Here is a 15,430-nt window from a genome sequence, read left to right as displayed (position 1 = left end):
TGAGATCCAGTTTGTATGCCCCTCATATAGACTATTCTGGAGGGTTTCAGACATAGAAGACGAAATAGGCCAAGAAAACACGGAGAAAAGAGAAGCCGGCTTCGTATCCCAGCAGTGATATGTACATATGCTAATTATTCCTTCATTTCTAATTAACACCGTATCCCTTCTGTCTGTAATCTTTCATCATCAAACGGAAAAATCAACAAGCCGTTTCCTTTTGTTTGCCAAAAGGCCGTAAAAAGGCTTTCCATCGCTTTGGAAATGTCACTAACTGCCTTGCTCTAACCAAGCATGGCAAATTCAGCCATTCCTTCTAAATCGGTCAATTTCGGAAATCGCCAGTAAATGTGAATTATTATTATTCTTAATAATAATCCTGCCCTTTCTCCACCTATAAGAAAAATAATTCATATATATATATATATATATATATATATATACACATACATACACACACACACACACACACACACACACGTGTGTGTGTGTGTTTGGCCTGTTTCCGGAAAACCCCGCATGAGTTCTCCAGCGTCTCCTGTGTGTAAAAATTTCATCAAAGGGAGCCGAGTGCGAGAGACGCAAGGACCGGATCAAAGCGAGATGAAAAGGCCGCATGGATCCCTGAGGTTCGGGGAAGGATGCGCTGGATCAAGGGCCAGATCCTCTTGGGAGAGAAAAAAAAATGGGATTTCTCCATCCGCAAAAGTGAGTCATTTCTTGAGTGATAATACAGTAGAGTCTCACTAATCCAAGCTAAACGGGCCGGCAGAAGCTTGGATAAGCGAATATCTTGGATTATAAGGACTGATCAAGGAAAAGCCTATTAAACATCAAATTAGGTTATGATTTTACAAATTAAGCACCAAAACTTCATGTTATACAACAAATTTGACAGAAAAAGTAGTTCAATACACAGTAATGTTATGTTGTAATTACTGTATTTATGAATTTAGCACCAAAATATCACGATATATTGGAAACATTGACTACAAAAATGGCTTGGATTATCCAGAGGCTTGGATAAGCGAGGCTTGGATTAGTGAGACTCTACTGTATATGAATAAAACTGGAGCATTATCACGTGGAAGTTGTACCCAAAAATTGGGATCATCAAGGCCTTTCCTATATTATATTATATTATATTATATTATATTATATTATATTATATTATATTATAGGGTAAAGGTAAAGGTTTTCCCCGGACATTAACTCCAGTCATGTCTGACTCTGGGGGTTGGTGCTCATCTCCATTTTTAAGCCGAAGAGCTGGCGTTGTCCATAGACACCTCCAAGGTCATGTGGCCGGCATCACTGCATGGAGCGCCAATGTTATCTTCCCGCCAGAGCAGTACCTATTGATCTACTCACATTTCCATGTTTTTGAACTGCTAGGTTGGAAGAAGATACTACACTCTATTATTTCCTATATATAATATATATAGGAAAGGCCTGGAAGACCTCAATTTTTGGGAATCACTTCCAGGTGAAAATGCTCCAGTTTTATTCATAATGACACCGGAGAGTTCGCATCCTTATGATCTGGAAATGGAACCCAAAAATTAAAGGCTTGGGTTCATCCAACCCTTTCCAATCTAATCTAATCTAATCTAAACTATATATATAAAAATGTTCTGACCATTTCTGCCTTAAAGTAAACAGCGAAACTAAACACCCAAAATCCACGAAACTTGGCCACAAAAGACATGGTCATCCCCGAGGTGTTTAGACATAAAAAAAACAACAACAAAAAAAACAAGAAAAATAAAGTCCTAATTAGAGGGAGAGGAATAATTGTTTTTTTCCCCCATTGCTGCCAGTTAGAAGGCTAAGCTCCGCCCACTTTGTCTCCTAGCAACCCACTCAGCCATTTAATGGCTGGCATCACTGCATGGAGTGCCGTTACCTTCCCGCCGGAGCGGTACCTATTGATCTACTCACATTTGCATGTTTTTGAACTGATAGGTTGGCAGAAGCTGGGGCTAACAGCAGGCGCTCACTCCGCTCCTGGGATTTGAACCTGGGACCTTTCGGTCCGCAAGTTCAGCAGCTCAGCGCTTTAACACACTGCGCCACCAGGGGCCCCTATGAAATAATTACTGTGGTATAATAATACAGAACAATATAATCTCTAAAACCAGGACATATATATATATCAGAAACTGGAGCATTTGCATCTTCATCATCTGGAAATGGTACCCAAAAAATGGAGATTCAGGGTCACCCAGACCTTTTATCGTGTGTGCGTGTGTGTGTGTGTGCGTGTGTGTGTGTGTGTGTGTGTATATATATATATATATATATACACACACGTGTGTGTGTGTGTGTGTGTATATATGTGTGTGTGTGTGTGTGTGTGTGTGTGTGTGTGTGTGTGTATATATATATATATATATATATATATATATATATATAAAATTCCCAAGAAGTCGTCTCACCTGGGAGCGCTACGTCTCCCGCCCTCCGTGCCAACATAACTCATTGGGAAGCCACCTTGCCTTATTGCCACAAAACATATTTATCACCGTCCTCCGTTTTTCCACAATCTTACGATTGGGATTTATTGGCTGCCGCTCGGAGAAAGGGTGGTGGGGGAGAAGAGAGAGAGAGAAGTCAAAACTCACGGCGATCCATAAAGATATACAAAGAACGTCGTATTTTTCTTCCTGTCGCTCCTGGCGCCGTCAACAGGTTGGGTTCCCCCGCTCTGCACTTGTCGGGTTCCAGCCTGGTTTGTCAAAAAAAGAAAAGAAGATATTAAGGGCAGAAGGGAGAGAAAGGGATAGCGAACCTTGCAAAGAAAAGGAGACTACCAATATTTAAAACACCTTAAAATCAGGAGAGTGTATAAAGAACAATGCCCGTTTAGTTTGGATAAGTGAGACTCTACTGTATCTATATATATAAAAGAGTGATGGCATCAGGGCAGCGGACAAAACAACAAAACTACAGGCCCCCCCAACCTCGAAATTTGACAACACAACCCATCATCCACACCTCTAGGTTGATACAACAAAAAGAAAAGAAAAATAAAGTCCTAATTACAGGGAGAGCAATAATTGTTTTTATCCAATTGCTGCCAGTTTGAAGGCTAAGCTCCACCCACTTGGTCTCCTAGCAACCTACTCAGCCCAGGGGACAGGCACAGTTAGGCCTCACTTAGGCCTCTTCTACAGATTATCAGATTTTAACTGGATTATATGGCAGTGTAGACTCAAGGTCCTTCCAAACAGCTATATAACCCATTTAGAATCTTATATTATCTGCTTTGAACTGGATTATCTTGACCCCACACTGCCATATAATCCACTTCAGTGTGCATACTAAACATAAACACAACCATACAACACCACCACTACCTCAACAATTTCTCACCAACACCACCAGACAACACCACAGCAACGCGTGGCCGGGCACAGCTAGTATGTAATAATAATAATTAATAGAATAAAATAATAAATGTAATAATAATAATAATAGAGTAAAATAATAAATGTAACAATATCAATAATAATAGAGAAAAATAATAAATATACCATATATACTTGAGTATAAGCCAACCTGAATATAAGCCCACCAGGACCCTCACCCAAGTATAAGCCGAGGAGTTTTTTTCAGTTTTAAAAAAGGGCTGAAAAACTAGGCTTATACTCAAGTACAGTAGAGTCTCACTTATCCAACGTAAACGGGCCGGCAGAACATTGGATAAGCGAATATGTTGGATAATAAGGAGAGATTAAGGAAAAGCCTATTAAACATCAAATTAGGTTATGATTTTACAAATTAAACACCAAAACATCATGTTATACAACAAATTTGACAGAAAAAGTAGTTCATTACGCAGTAATGCTATGTAGTAATTACTGTATTTACGAATTTATCAAAAAACTATCACAATGTATTGAAAACATTGACTACGAAAATGCGTTGGATAATCCAGAATGTTGTATAAGAGAGTGTTGGATAAGTGAGACTCTACTGTATCTATATATATAAAAGGGTAATAAAATTTCGGCCTAGGACAAAACAACAAAACTACACATCCCAGAAGCACTAAACTTGGCAGCACAACCCTTCATCCATGCCTCTACGTTCATACAAAAAAAAGAAAAGAAAAATAAAGTCCTAATTAGAGGGAGAGGAATAATTGTTTTTATCCAATTGCTGCCAGTTAGAAGGCTAATCTGTGCCCACTTGGTCTCTTAGCAACCCACTCAGCCCAGGGGACAGGCAGAGTTAGGTCTCACTTAGGCCTCTTCCACACTGCCTATAAATTACAGATTATCAGATTTGAACTGGATTATATGGCAGTGTAGACTCAAGACCCTTCCACACAGCTATTTAACCCATTTATAATCTTATATTATCTGCTTTGAACTGGATTATCTTGAGTCCACACTGCCATATAATCCACTTCAGTGTGCATTTTATACAGCTGTGAAGAAGGGGCCTCATATAATCCAGTTCTAAGCAGATAATATAAGATTATAAATATAATATGTAATAATTTCTGTGATATAATAATACAGAATAATATAATCTCTAAAATCAGGACAGTAAATAAGGAGCAACACTCTGAAAGCATAAGCCACAACAACGTGTGGCCGGGCAAAGGTAGTATCTATATATATAAAAGGGTAATGGAATCACGGCACCGGACAAAACAACTAAACCAAATGCCCCACAACCTCGAAAATTGACAACACAACCTCTCATCCACGCCTCTACATTCATACAACAAAAAGAAAAGAAAAATAAAGTCCTAACCACAGCAACGCGTGGCCGGGCACAGCTAGTACAGTATATAAGCCTCATTTGACTAGTTTCCAACAGACTTCACAACCTCTGAGGATGCCTGCCATAGATGTGGGCAAAACGTCAGGAGAGAATGCTTCCGGAACACGGCCAGACAGCCTGGAAAACTCACAGCAATCCAATAAAGTATTTATTATTTGTATTAGTATTCTCTTCCCACCTTTCTCCCTGCTTTTCATCCTCTTCTTTTCCTTCCTTCCCATACTCTCTCTTCTTTTTGCCTCTCTGTTCCTTTACAAATCCGCTCCCGTCCCTTTCAGCAATTTCTCCGGAATCTCCGGGCGGATTCCCTCCTATTTATTTATCCGCCTAATTTCCCTTCTATTTTCCCCTCATCAGGAAGGACAATATGATCCTCTTTTCCTCCTCCCTGCGTCTCTCCCCATCCTCTCCATTTTGCCAAATTGCCGGCGCAAGAGAGAGGCCCAGACTTCCTCATTATCCTCATTATTCCCATTATTCCGACTCAGGCCCAAGTCTGGCGGGTGTCAAAGGCGGAGGAGGAGCCGGGGAGAGAGAGAGAGGCACAAACACACAACAAACATCTGACGCATCTCGACGGTTGAGATGCTCTCAAGGGCCGTCCTTGGAAAAACAGCCTTCTCTTTGGGTTCTTCTTCTTCTTCTTTAAGGGTTTTTCCTCCTTTGCTTTCATGCCGCTCTTTCCGCTCTTGACGCCCACAGGACACAGAAAGATAACGCCGCACATGATCCTCTGTCTTTGGGCTTCTTTGAAATAGAGGCCTGTCTCTTTTCCGGTGCCAATTGCGGACTTTCGCTGGCAGGTTATTTGTGTCTTCCTTTGCTATGCAAATCCTGCTTTTAATACTTGGGCATCCGAGACGTCCGTGTCTTAACTTCTTTAAGCATTGCTTTCCTCTGAGGTTGAGAGATTGTGCCCTCCCCAAATTTCCCCATTTTGCTCCATTTTCCTGGCAAAATTCCTTCCGTTGAGGTTCTTCCGAGGCTGAGAGAGTGTAACTCGCTCCACTGCATTTCCAATGGCTACCAATCCGGTCTCAGCAAAAAGGAAAAGTATGGTATATAATCTATATATATATAAAAGAGTGATGGCATCAGGGCAGCGGACAAAACAACAAAACTACAGGCCCCCCAACCTCGAAATTTGTCAACACAACCCATCATCCACGCCTCTAGGTTGATACAACAAAAAGAAAAGAAAAAGAAAATCCTAATTTGAGAGAGAGAGGAATAATTGCTTTTATCCAATTGCTGCCAGTTAGAAGGCTAAGCTCCTCCAACTTGGTCTCCTAGCAACCCAATAAAAATAATAAAAAACACTAAAAATTAATACAATAAAATACTATAATAACAGAAAATAACTAAAAATAATACAAGAAAATAATAAAATATAATAAATAAAATATAACTTACAATAAAATTAATTAAAAAATGCAAATAACGTCAAATAAAAATTACACAACAATTTTTAACCAATACCACCACCACTTTGCCACAGCAACGTGTGGCCGGGCACAGCTAGTCTATATATATAAAAGAGTGATGGCATCAGGGCAGCGGACAAAACAACAAAACTACAGGCCCCCCAACCTCGAAATTTGACAACACAACCCATCATCCACGCCTCTAGGTTGATACAACAAAAAGAAAAGAAAAACAAAGTCCTAATTAGAGGGAGAGGAATAATTGTTTTTATCCAATTGCTGCCAGTTTGAAGGCTAAGCTCCGCCCACTTGGTCTCCTAGCAACCCACTCAGCCCAGGGCACAGACAGAGTTAGGCCTCACTTAGGCCTCTTCCACAGATTATTTAATTGGCACTGGATTATATGGCAGTGTAGACTCAAGGCCCTTCCACATCTATATAACCCATTTAGAATCTTATATTATCTGCTTTGAACTGGATTATCTTGACTCCACACTGCCAGATAATCCACTTCAGTGTGCATACTAAACATAAAGACAACCATACAATAGACATTCAATACCACCACTACCTCAACAATTTCTCACCAACACCACCAGACGAAGCCACAGCAACGCGTGGCCGGGCACAGCTCGTATAATATAAAGTAAGTTATTCTACCTGAGGTAGAATACTACATGTAAGGCTCCTCCACGGACATGTAAGTTCCTTTTGTTGTGAATCTTGACATATCTATATATTATATAAGATATTATTGGGGTGTATTATACACGTCTATTTTCAGTATGGTTTATATTATTTTGACTCAACTTACAAATAGAGCAACAGATAGTTCTTTTCTATTTTTATAAGAAGAGATAAGACAGCAGAGCATCAAGACATACTACCCAAAGCAAACAAAGGGAACTCCAGGATTACCTGAAGAAGGTCTACCTGAAGAAGATCTACCTCAAGAAGAAGGTCTACCTGAAGGTCTACCTGAAGAAGGTCTACCTGAAGAAGGTCTACCTGAAGGTCTATCTGAAGAAGGTCTACCTCAAGAAGGTCTACCTGAAGAAGGTCTACCTGAAGAAGGTTTATCTGAAGAAGGTCTACCTCAAGAAGGTCTACCTGAAGAAGGTCTACCTGAAGAAGGTTTATCTGAAGAAGGTCTACCTCAAGAAGGTCTACCTGAAGAAGGTCTACCTCAAGGTCTACCTCAAGAAGGTCTACCTCAAGAAGGTCTACCTCAAGAAGGTCTACCTGAAGGTCTACCTGAAGAAGAAGGTCTACCTCAAGGTCTACCTGAAGAAAGTCTACCTGAAGATCTACCTGAAGAAGGTCTATCTGAAGAAGGTCTACCTCAAGAAGGTCTACCTGAAGAAGGTCTACCTCAAGGTCTACCTGAAGAAGGTCTACCTGAAGAAGGTCTACCTCAAGAAGGTCTACCTCAAGAAGGTCGCCGAAACTGGATGCATACCCGGGAGACCAGTCGTATCAACCAGATTTGATTGACCACATTATCTCCAGGATCCATATACTGTATAGACTCTGGAATCCACCAATTTACTCCTTTAACCAGGGAGTTATCCTTCTTTGTTACTATTGACATGGAACTTTGATTTACTTTGAAGAATAGTGTTTCAAACCTTGAGAATATTATCAAGACTTTAATAAGACTACTTTGTTTTAACTGAGTATTCGTGCGGCCTGCCCTGTTATATTGCTTTTTGGATTTTGTGTTGTACTGTATATGATCCTTTATTGTATTGTTGTAATTGTATTATGATATGTTGTTTTTATATTTTGTTATATTGTATTTTTCCCGGGCATGGCCCCATGTAAGCCGCCCCGAGTCCCCATTGGGGAGATGGTGGCGGGGTATAAATAAAGTTTTATTATTATTATTATTATTATTATTATTATTATTATTATTATTTGTGTACCAATAATTATATATGTTAGAATTGGACATTGAATTAAATGTGGTTTGTTATATTGATATTGATACTATACATAAGTCTACCATTATTCATTGTGTAAACGACAGGAACAGAGTTACGGTCAATCATCAGGTTTATTTAAACCCAATTTAGATTTGAGACAATTTAGAATCATATGTATTTACCTTTACAGTTGGAATATATAAACTGATACTACAATCATAATATATAATTGACTATATCATTATAGAAATATAGAACTATAACATAACTTACTTTAAATTATATTATATACCATACTTTTCCTTTTTGCTGTATATAATAGACATCTGTGCATATAGCTTCCAATCCGGTCTCCTCAACAGTCCCAGTCCAATATTGACATCACTAGACAACATTATCTCCTGAAAAAGAGGTTGCCATTGCTTTCCTCTGAGGCTGAGAAAATGTGACTTGTCAAGTTCACCCAATGGGTGCAGTATGTTCAGTTGGTCATGGGGCTTCTCTGTGACAAATTTGGTCACAGTCCATTGTCGGTGGGGGTCACAGATGAACTATAAATCCCATAAGTCAATGTCAATTTCCCCCAAACATCTCCAGTACGTCCTGTTGGTCATCGGGAGTCTGTGTGTCAAGTTTGATCCTGGTCCATTGTTGGTGGGGGTCACAGATGAACTATAAATCCCATAAGTCAATGTCAATTTCCCCCATACATCTCCAATATGTCCTGTTGGTCATGGGGAGTCTGTGTGCCAAGTTTGGTCCTGGTCCATTGCCGGTGGGGGTCACAGATGAACTATAAATCCCATAAGTCAATGTCAATTTCCCGTAAACATTTCCACTATGTCCTGTTGGTCATGGTGAGTCTGTTTTCCAAGTTTGGTCCTGGTTCATTGTCGGTGGGGGTCACAGATGAACTATAAATCCCATAAGTCAATGTCAATTTCCCACAAACATCTCCAGTATGTCCTATTGGTCATAGGGAGTCTGTGTGCCAAGTTTGGTCCTGGTCCATTGTCGGAGGGGGTCACAGATGAACTATAAATCCCATTAGTCAATGTCAATTTCCCGCAAACATCTCCAGTATGTCCTATTGGTCATAGGGAGTCTGTGTGCCAAGTTTGGTCCTGGTCCATTGTCGGTGGGGGTCACAGATGAACTATAAATCCCATAAGTCAATGTCAATTTCCCACAAACATCTCCAGTATGTCCTATTGGTCATAGGGAGTCTGTGTGCCAAGTTTGGTCCTGGTCCATTGTCGGAGGGGGTCACAGATGAACTATAAATCCCATTAGTCAATGTCAATTTCCCGCAAACATCTCCAGTATGTCCTATTGGTCATAGGGAGTCTGTGTGCCAAGTTTGGTCCTGGTCCATTGTCGGTGGGGGTCACAGATGAACTATAAATCCCATAATTCAATGTCAATGTCCCCCAAACATCTCCAGTATGTCCTATTGGTCATAGGGAGTCTGTGTGCCAAGTTTGGTCCTGGTCCATTGTCGGTGGGGGTCACAGATGAACTATAAATCCCATAAGTCACGGTCAATTTCCCCCAAACATCTCCAGTATGTTCTGCTGGTCATGAGGAGTCTGTGTGCCAAGTTTGGTTCATATCTGTCATTTGTGTGAGTCGCAGTGGTCTTTTGAAGTTGGAGCTGAAGTGGGTGAAGGTACTGCAAATCTCATCGTCCATGGTTCATCCTCCCCCAAACCAAACCAGGATGTAAGCTGGGTCATAATAATAATAAAATACTTTATTTCTAGACCATAGGGAGTCTGTGTGCCAAGTTTGGTTCAGGTCCGTCATTTGTGTTGGTCACAGTGGTCTGTGGAAGTTGGAGCTGAAGTGGATGAAAGTACTGCAAATCTCATCGTCCGTGGTCCATCCTCCCCCAAACTAAACCAGGATGTAAAGTGGGTCATAATAATAAAAAAACTTTATTTCTAGACCATAAGGAGTCTGTGTGTCATTTTTGGTTCAGGTCCGTCATTTGTGTTGGTCGCATTTCTGTGGAAGTTGGAGCTGAAGTGGATGAAAGTACTGCAAATCTCATCGTCCTTGGTCCATTCTCCCCCAAACCGCACCAGGATGTAAAGTGGGTCATAATAATAAAAAAAACTTTATTTCTAGACCAAAGGGAGTCTGTGTGCCAAGTTTGGTTCAGGCCCGTCATTTGTGTGAGTCGCAGTGGTCTGTGGCAGTTGGAGCTGAAGTGGATGAAAGTACTGCAAATCTCATCGTCCTTGGTCCATTTTCCCCCAAACCGCACCAGGATGTAAAGTGGGTCATAATAATAATAAAATACTTTATTTCTAGACCATAGGGAGTCTGTGTGCCAAGTTTGATCCAGGTCTGTCATTCATAAAGGGTCACAGTAGGAGCCAAATCGGGTGAAGGTACTGCAAATCCCATCATCCATGGTCCATCCTCCCCCAAACTTTGCCAGGACGTGAGGTGGGTCATGGGGGTTTGTATGCCAAGTTTGATCCATATCCATCATTCATGGGGGTTGCAGTGGGAGCCAAATTGGGTGAAGGTACTGCAAATCCCATCATCCATGGTCCATCCTCCCCCAAACTACACCAGGACATGAGGTGGATCATGGGGAGTTTGTGTGCCAAGTTTGATCCAGATCCATCATTTGTTGGGGTCGCAGTGGGAGCCAAATTGGGTGAAGGTACTGCAAATCCCATCATCCATGGTCCATCCTCCCCCAAACTACACCAGGACATGAGGTGGATCATGGGGAGTTTGTGTGCCAAGTTTGATCCAGATCCATCATTTGTTGGGGTCGCAGTGGGAGCCAAATTGGGTGAAGGTACTGCAAATCCCATCAGCCATGGTCCATCCTCCCCCAAACTTTGCCAGGACATGTGGATCATGGGGGGATTGTGTGTCAAGTTTGATCCTGGTCCATCATTTGTGGGAATTGCAGTGTTCTCAGAAAGTGAGTGAAGACACTGCAAGTCCCATCATCCGTGGTCCATCCAGACAGCACTGAACCCAGGCAACGTCGGATCTGGACCAAACTTGGCACACAGATGCAACATGGCTAACTGTGCATACAGGCCTGGTTTGGGGGTGATTGTGCTTGGCATATGGGAGTTGTAGTTCACCCTTATACGGAGTCAGACCATTGCTTTCCTCTGGGGTTGAAATGCAGTAGAAATACAAATCCTGGTGCCAAAGAATCCTATCGCAACACTAGTGATTGAATCACAAAGAGAGGAGTGGATACCTTGGAGAGCTCCTTTGGATTCGATGGTTCAGAATCCGGCACCTTTTGAACCTCCGAAGCAGAAATTCGCCCGATTCTTGGCATCCTGGGTTCCCGGGGCCGCTGGGCATTGGAGTGTGTTTTAAGGGGGAACAAAACATTAAAAACCCTTCCACTTGGCCTATTTTGCGCTGGCAGGCGCTTCGAATCAGACGCCGCTTGGCACCGGATCAGCTTGGCTTGGCAGCTCGGCTGGTACAAAAAGGAAAAAAAAAACGAGTCTCTGCAGCCGTGATGGAGGTATTAACAGATGGAGGGATGCTGGCGGAGGACAAGAGAGCGGGAGCGGGGTGAACAAGACTCACCTCCCATCTATTCGCCTTGCATGGCATTTCCAAAAAACAAAGGGTGCATCTGCACTGTTGAATTAACACAGTTTGATACCATTTTGCCTGGGCTTTGTAGTTTGACAAGGCACCAGCTCTCTTGTAAAATGAGAACCGCCAATGCAGAAAGAGTGAAGGGATACATTTAGAAGGACTTCGTTGCTGATATTACTTTAGATTGAAAGCATCGGATCAAACTGGGTTTCTTTTCCTAGACACGAATATTTTTGAGCGTTAAGAGGCCTCGGAGTTGGAGAAAGGTCTCTCAGAGCTGGGGAAGGGAGAAAGTAGGCCTTTTCAGTGCCAGAAAAGGGAACAAGTAGGTGTCCCAGAATTGGAGAAGGAAGAGTCCATCTTTTCGGAGCCAGAGGAGAAAGTAGGCATCCTTGGAGAAGGGAGATAGTGGGCATCCTTTTCAGAGCTGGAAAAGAGAGAAAGTATGTCTCCCAGAGCTGGAGAAGAGAGAAAGTAGGACTCTCAGATTTCTTGCTTCTTGGCAGGAGGTTGGACTGGATGGCCCATGAAATCTCTTCCAACTCTACTATTCTATGATTCTATGATTCAGAGCTAGAGAAGGGAGAAAGTAGGCCTTCTTTTCAGAGCTGGAGAAGAGACAAAGTAGACCTTCCTTTCAGAGCTGGAGAAGGGAGAAAGTTGGTCTTCTTTTCAGAGCTGGAGAAGGGAGAAAGTAGGTGTCCCAGAGCTGGAGAAGGGAGAGAGTAGGTCTCCCAAAGCTGGAGAAGGGAGAAAGTAGACCTTCTTTTCAGAACTTGGGAAGGGAGAAAGTAGGTTTCCTAGAGCTAGAGAAGGGAGAAAGTTTGTCTCCTAGAGCTGGAGAAGGGAGAAAGTGGGTCTTCTTTTCAGAACTGGAGAAGGGAGAAAGTAGGCCTTCCCAGAGCTGGAGAATAGGCTTTTTTTCAGAGCTGGAGAAGGGAGAAAGTAGGCGGACAGCTAGTTTTATATAACAATAAACTTGGAAGGGACCCCAAGGGTAATCTAGACCAACTCTGTAAAATTAGTGCAGTTTGACACCACTTTAATCGTCCTGACTCAATACAATGGTATAATATGATTCCAAAGCACTATAAAATGCCTTGATTTAGGCACTGTATTCTTATCGATGCAGCCCAGAATCACATTGGGGTTCTTGCCCGCTGCAGCACAGCCTTGGCTCATGTCTTTGAGGCTGCGTTCAATCGATGGCGACAGATGGAGATGTATATATTTAGTGGTACTAACGAAGATCGCAGGTGGGAGGGAGCGGGAGCCATCGACTGCGATCTCTAAAAGGTAAGAAATCCTCCTCCTAATGGGAAAAATTGATTCCTCTCCGAAGCCGAGTGAGTGACTCTTAAAAACACCGTCGTAATGGTGACGGCTGATTTCGAAAATGGGTTGAAAAATGTTTAGACCCGAGAATAGAGAGGCTGTCCTCTTTTCTATATAAAAAAGTGAGAATATATGTTATGTAATAAATGGGACGGTGAAGAAGAAGAAAGCAATCAAGAGATATGCGAACCCCAAAACTGAAATTCGCTTATCGGTTCCCCCTTTTTTTTTGAAGTATGAAAGGTGTGTTGACGGCTCATTTCTCCCGGAATATGAGAACGGCTTGGAGGAGTTAAATGTCTGGAAGGAGGGCACGGAAAGCAGAGGGACACCCGTCTCCGCCCCTAAAGAAACCCAATCCGGAGGCCGGCAAGAGCAAACCTTGGCCTGGTTCCCAGAAAAAGGCAAAGTCCGGATTCTAGGACTTTGCTTCCAGGCCTCGGCTCTGTTTCGTAAGAGAAGCAAAAGGCAAATGGAAGGAATGGCGGACATGGGAAAAGGCCACCCCAATGGGATCTACGATGCCATTGTCGTCGGAGCGGGCATCCAGGGCACCTTTGCTGCTCAACAGTTATCCAAGCGAGGACAAAAGACTCTCCTTCTGGACCAGGTAAAACTGTCCATTGTACCCTTTAATCGGGATATAGAAACATTCTGGATAGACTACTGTTGTACATTATACTTGGGGCGGCCCTTGAAGATTGTTCGAAGTTGCCCCAAAGAGAAAACACAACTAATTTCCAGAATTCAAAGTGCAAAGGAAACTCCTTATTTGAAACTTTTAAACAAAGGTTGGATGGCCATCTGTCAGGGGTGCTTTGAGTGTGCTTTTCCTGCATGGCACGGGGTTGGACTAGATGGCTCATGAGGTTTCTTCCAACTCTATTATTCTATGATTCTAAACCTTTGTAAAGTCCTATATGCTTGAGGTTCAGGTTGTTTGAAGGATCATTACTTCCCATTATGAGGAGAAGCGGGTAACACATGTTGTTGTTGTTGTTGTTGTTGTTGTTGCTGCTGTTGTTGTTGTTGTTAGTACAGTTTGACACCATTTTAACTGTCCTGATTCAATGCTATGGCAAAATATTATTCCAAAGCACTATGACGTGCCTTGATTTCGGCACTATATTCTTATCGATGCAGCCCAGAATCACGTTGTTGTTGTTGTTGTTGTTGTTGTTAGTGCAGTTTGACACCACTTTAACTGTCCTGACTCAATGCTATGGCAAAATATTAGTCCAAAGCACTATAACGTGTCTTGATTTAGGCACTATATTCTTATTGATGCAGCCCAGAATCACGTTGTTGTTGTTGTTGTTGTTGTTGTTGTTGTTAAAGCAGCTTGACACCACTTTAACTGTCCTGACTCAATGCTATGGCAAAATATTAATCCAAAGCACTATAACGTGTCTTGATTTCGGCACTATATTCTTATTGATGCAGCCCAGAATCACGTTGTTGTTGTTGTTGTTGTTATTGTTGTTGTTGTTGTTGTTAGAGCAGCTTGACACTACTTTAACTGTCCTGACTCAATGCTATGGCAAAATATTAATCCAAAGCACTATAACGTGTCTTGATTTCGGCACTATATTCTTATTGATGCAGCCCAGAATCACGTTGTTGTTGTTATTGTTATTGTTGTTGTTGTTGTTGTTAGAGCAGCTTGACACCACTTTAACTGTCCTGACTCAATGCTATGGCAAAATATTAATCCAAAGCACTATAACGTGTCTTGATTTCGGCACTATATTCTTATCGATGCAGCCCAGAATCACATTGTTGTTGTTGTTGTTGTTGTTGCTGCTGCTGCTGCTGCTAGGCATATGGGTCTTCCCAATGGATGGATGCCAGGCTGTCATGATGCCCTCATTCAAAGAGAATTCAAGTCCCTTCTCAACTCTAGGAAACTCACTTTGAGGCAGTCACACTCTCTCGGCCTCAAAGGAAAGCCTTTCCCTTTTTCTCCCCTTGCAGTTCCTCCTCCCGCACACCAGGGGCAGCTCTCACGGACTGAGCCGCATCATCCGCAGCGCTTACCCGCAGGACTACTACACGGCTATGATGGGAGAGTCCATCCGGCTCTGGAAGGAGCTGGAGGCCGAGACGGGAGCCCAGCTCTACAGGTGAGGTGGCTAATCTGCTCCGGGTTATAGTGCGAACAGTAGAGCACCAACCAAATCTACTGAGCGCTATGACGTCGGGTATAGCGGGATACTTTTGCTGAATTTAAAGTTAATATTATTATTGCATTTCCTCAAACATAACATGACCCCTGTATCCCTGGGCTCTGGGATCCACAGACCTCTCTAGGCATTTTCAAGATCCTCCAGCGTGACTCTATTATTATTGTTA

At 42.3% G+C, this 15,430-nt stretch overlaps 1 protein-coding gene across 1 annotated transcript in view; it reads left to right on the top strand.

The window, feature by feature from the left end:
• pipox (pipecolic acid and sarcosine oxidase) overlaps window positions 1-15,430 on the top strand; it is a 40,829-nt gene that overhangs the window by 12,485 nt on the left and 12,914 nt on the right. Inside the window, exons 2-3 of the mRNA XM_062959280.1 lie at window positions 13,314-13,688; window positions 15,053-15,201. Coding sequence (XP_062815350.1) covers window positions 13,314-13,688; window positions 15,053-15,201 — 524 coding nt within the window. The remainder of the gene's footprint in view (window positions 1-13,313; window positions 13,689-15,052; window positions 15,202-15,430) is intronic.

This window comes from Anolis carolinensis, unplaced genomic scaffold (assembly GCF_035594765.1).
Source record: "Anolis carolinensis isolate JA03-04 unplaced genomic scaffold, rAnoCar3.1.pri scaffold_7, whole genome shotgun sequence".
Lineage (NCBI taxonomy): Eukaryota > Metazoa > Chordata > Lepidosauria > Squamata > Dactyloidae > Anolis > Anolis carolinensis.
The sequence above is the reverse complement of the archived record's forward strand: the minus strand, read 5'-3'. Positions and strand labels throughout refer to the sequence as shown.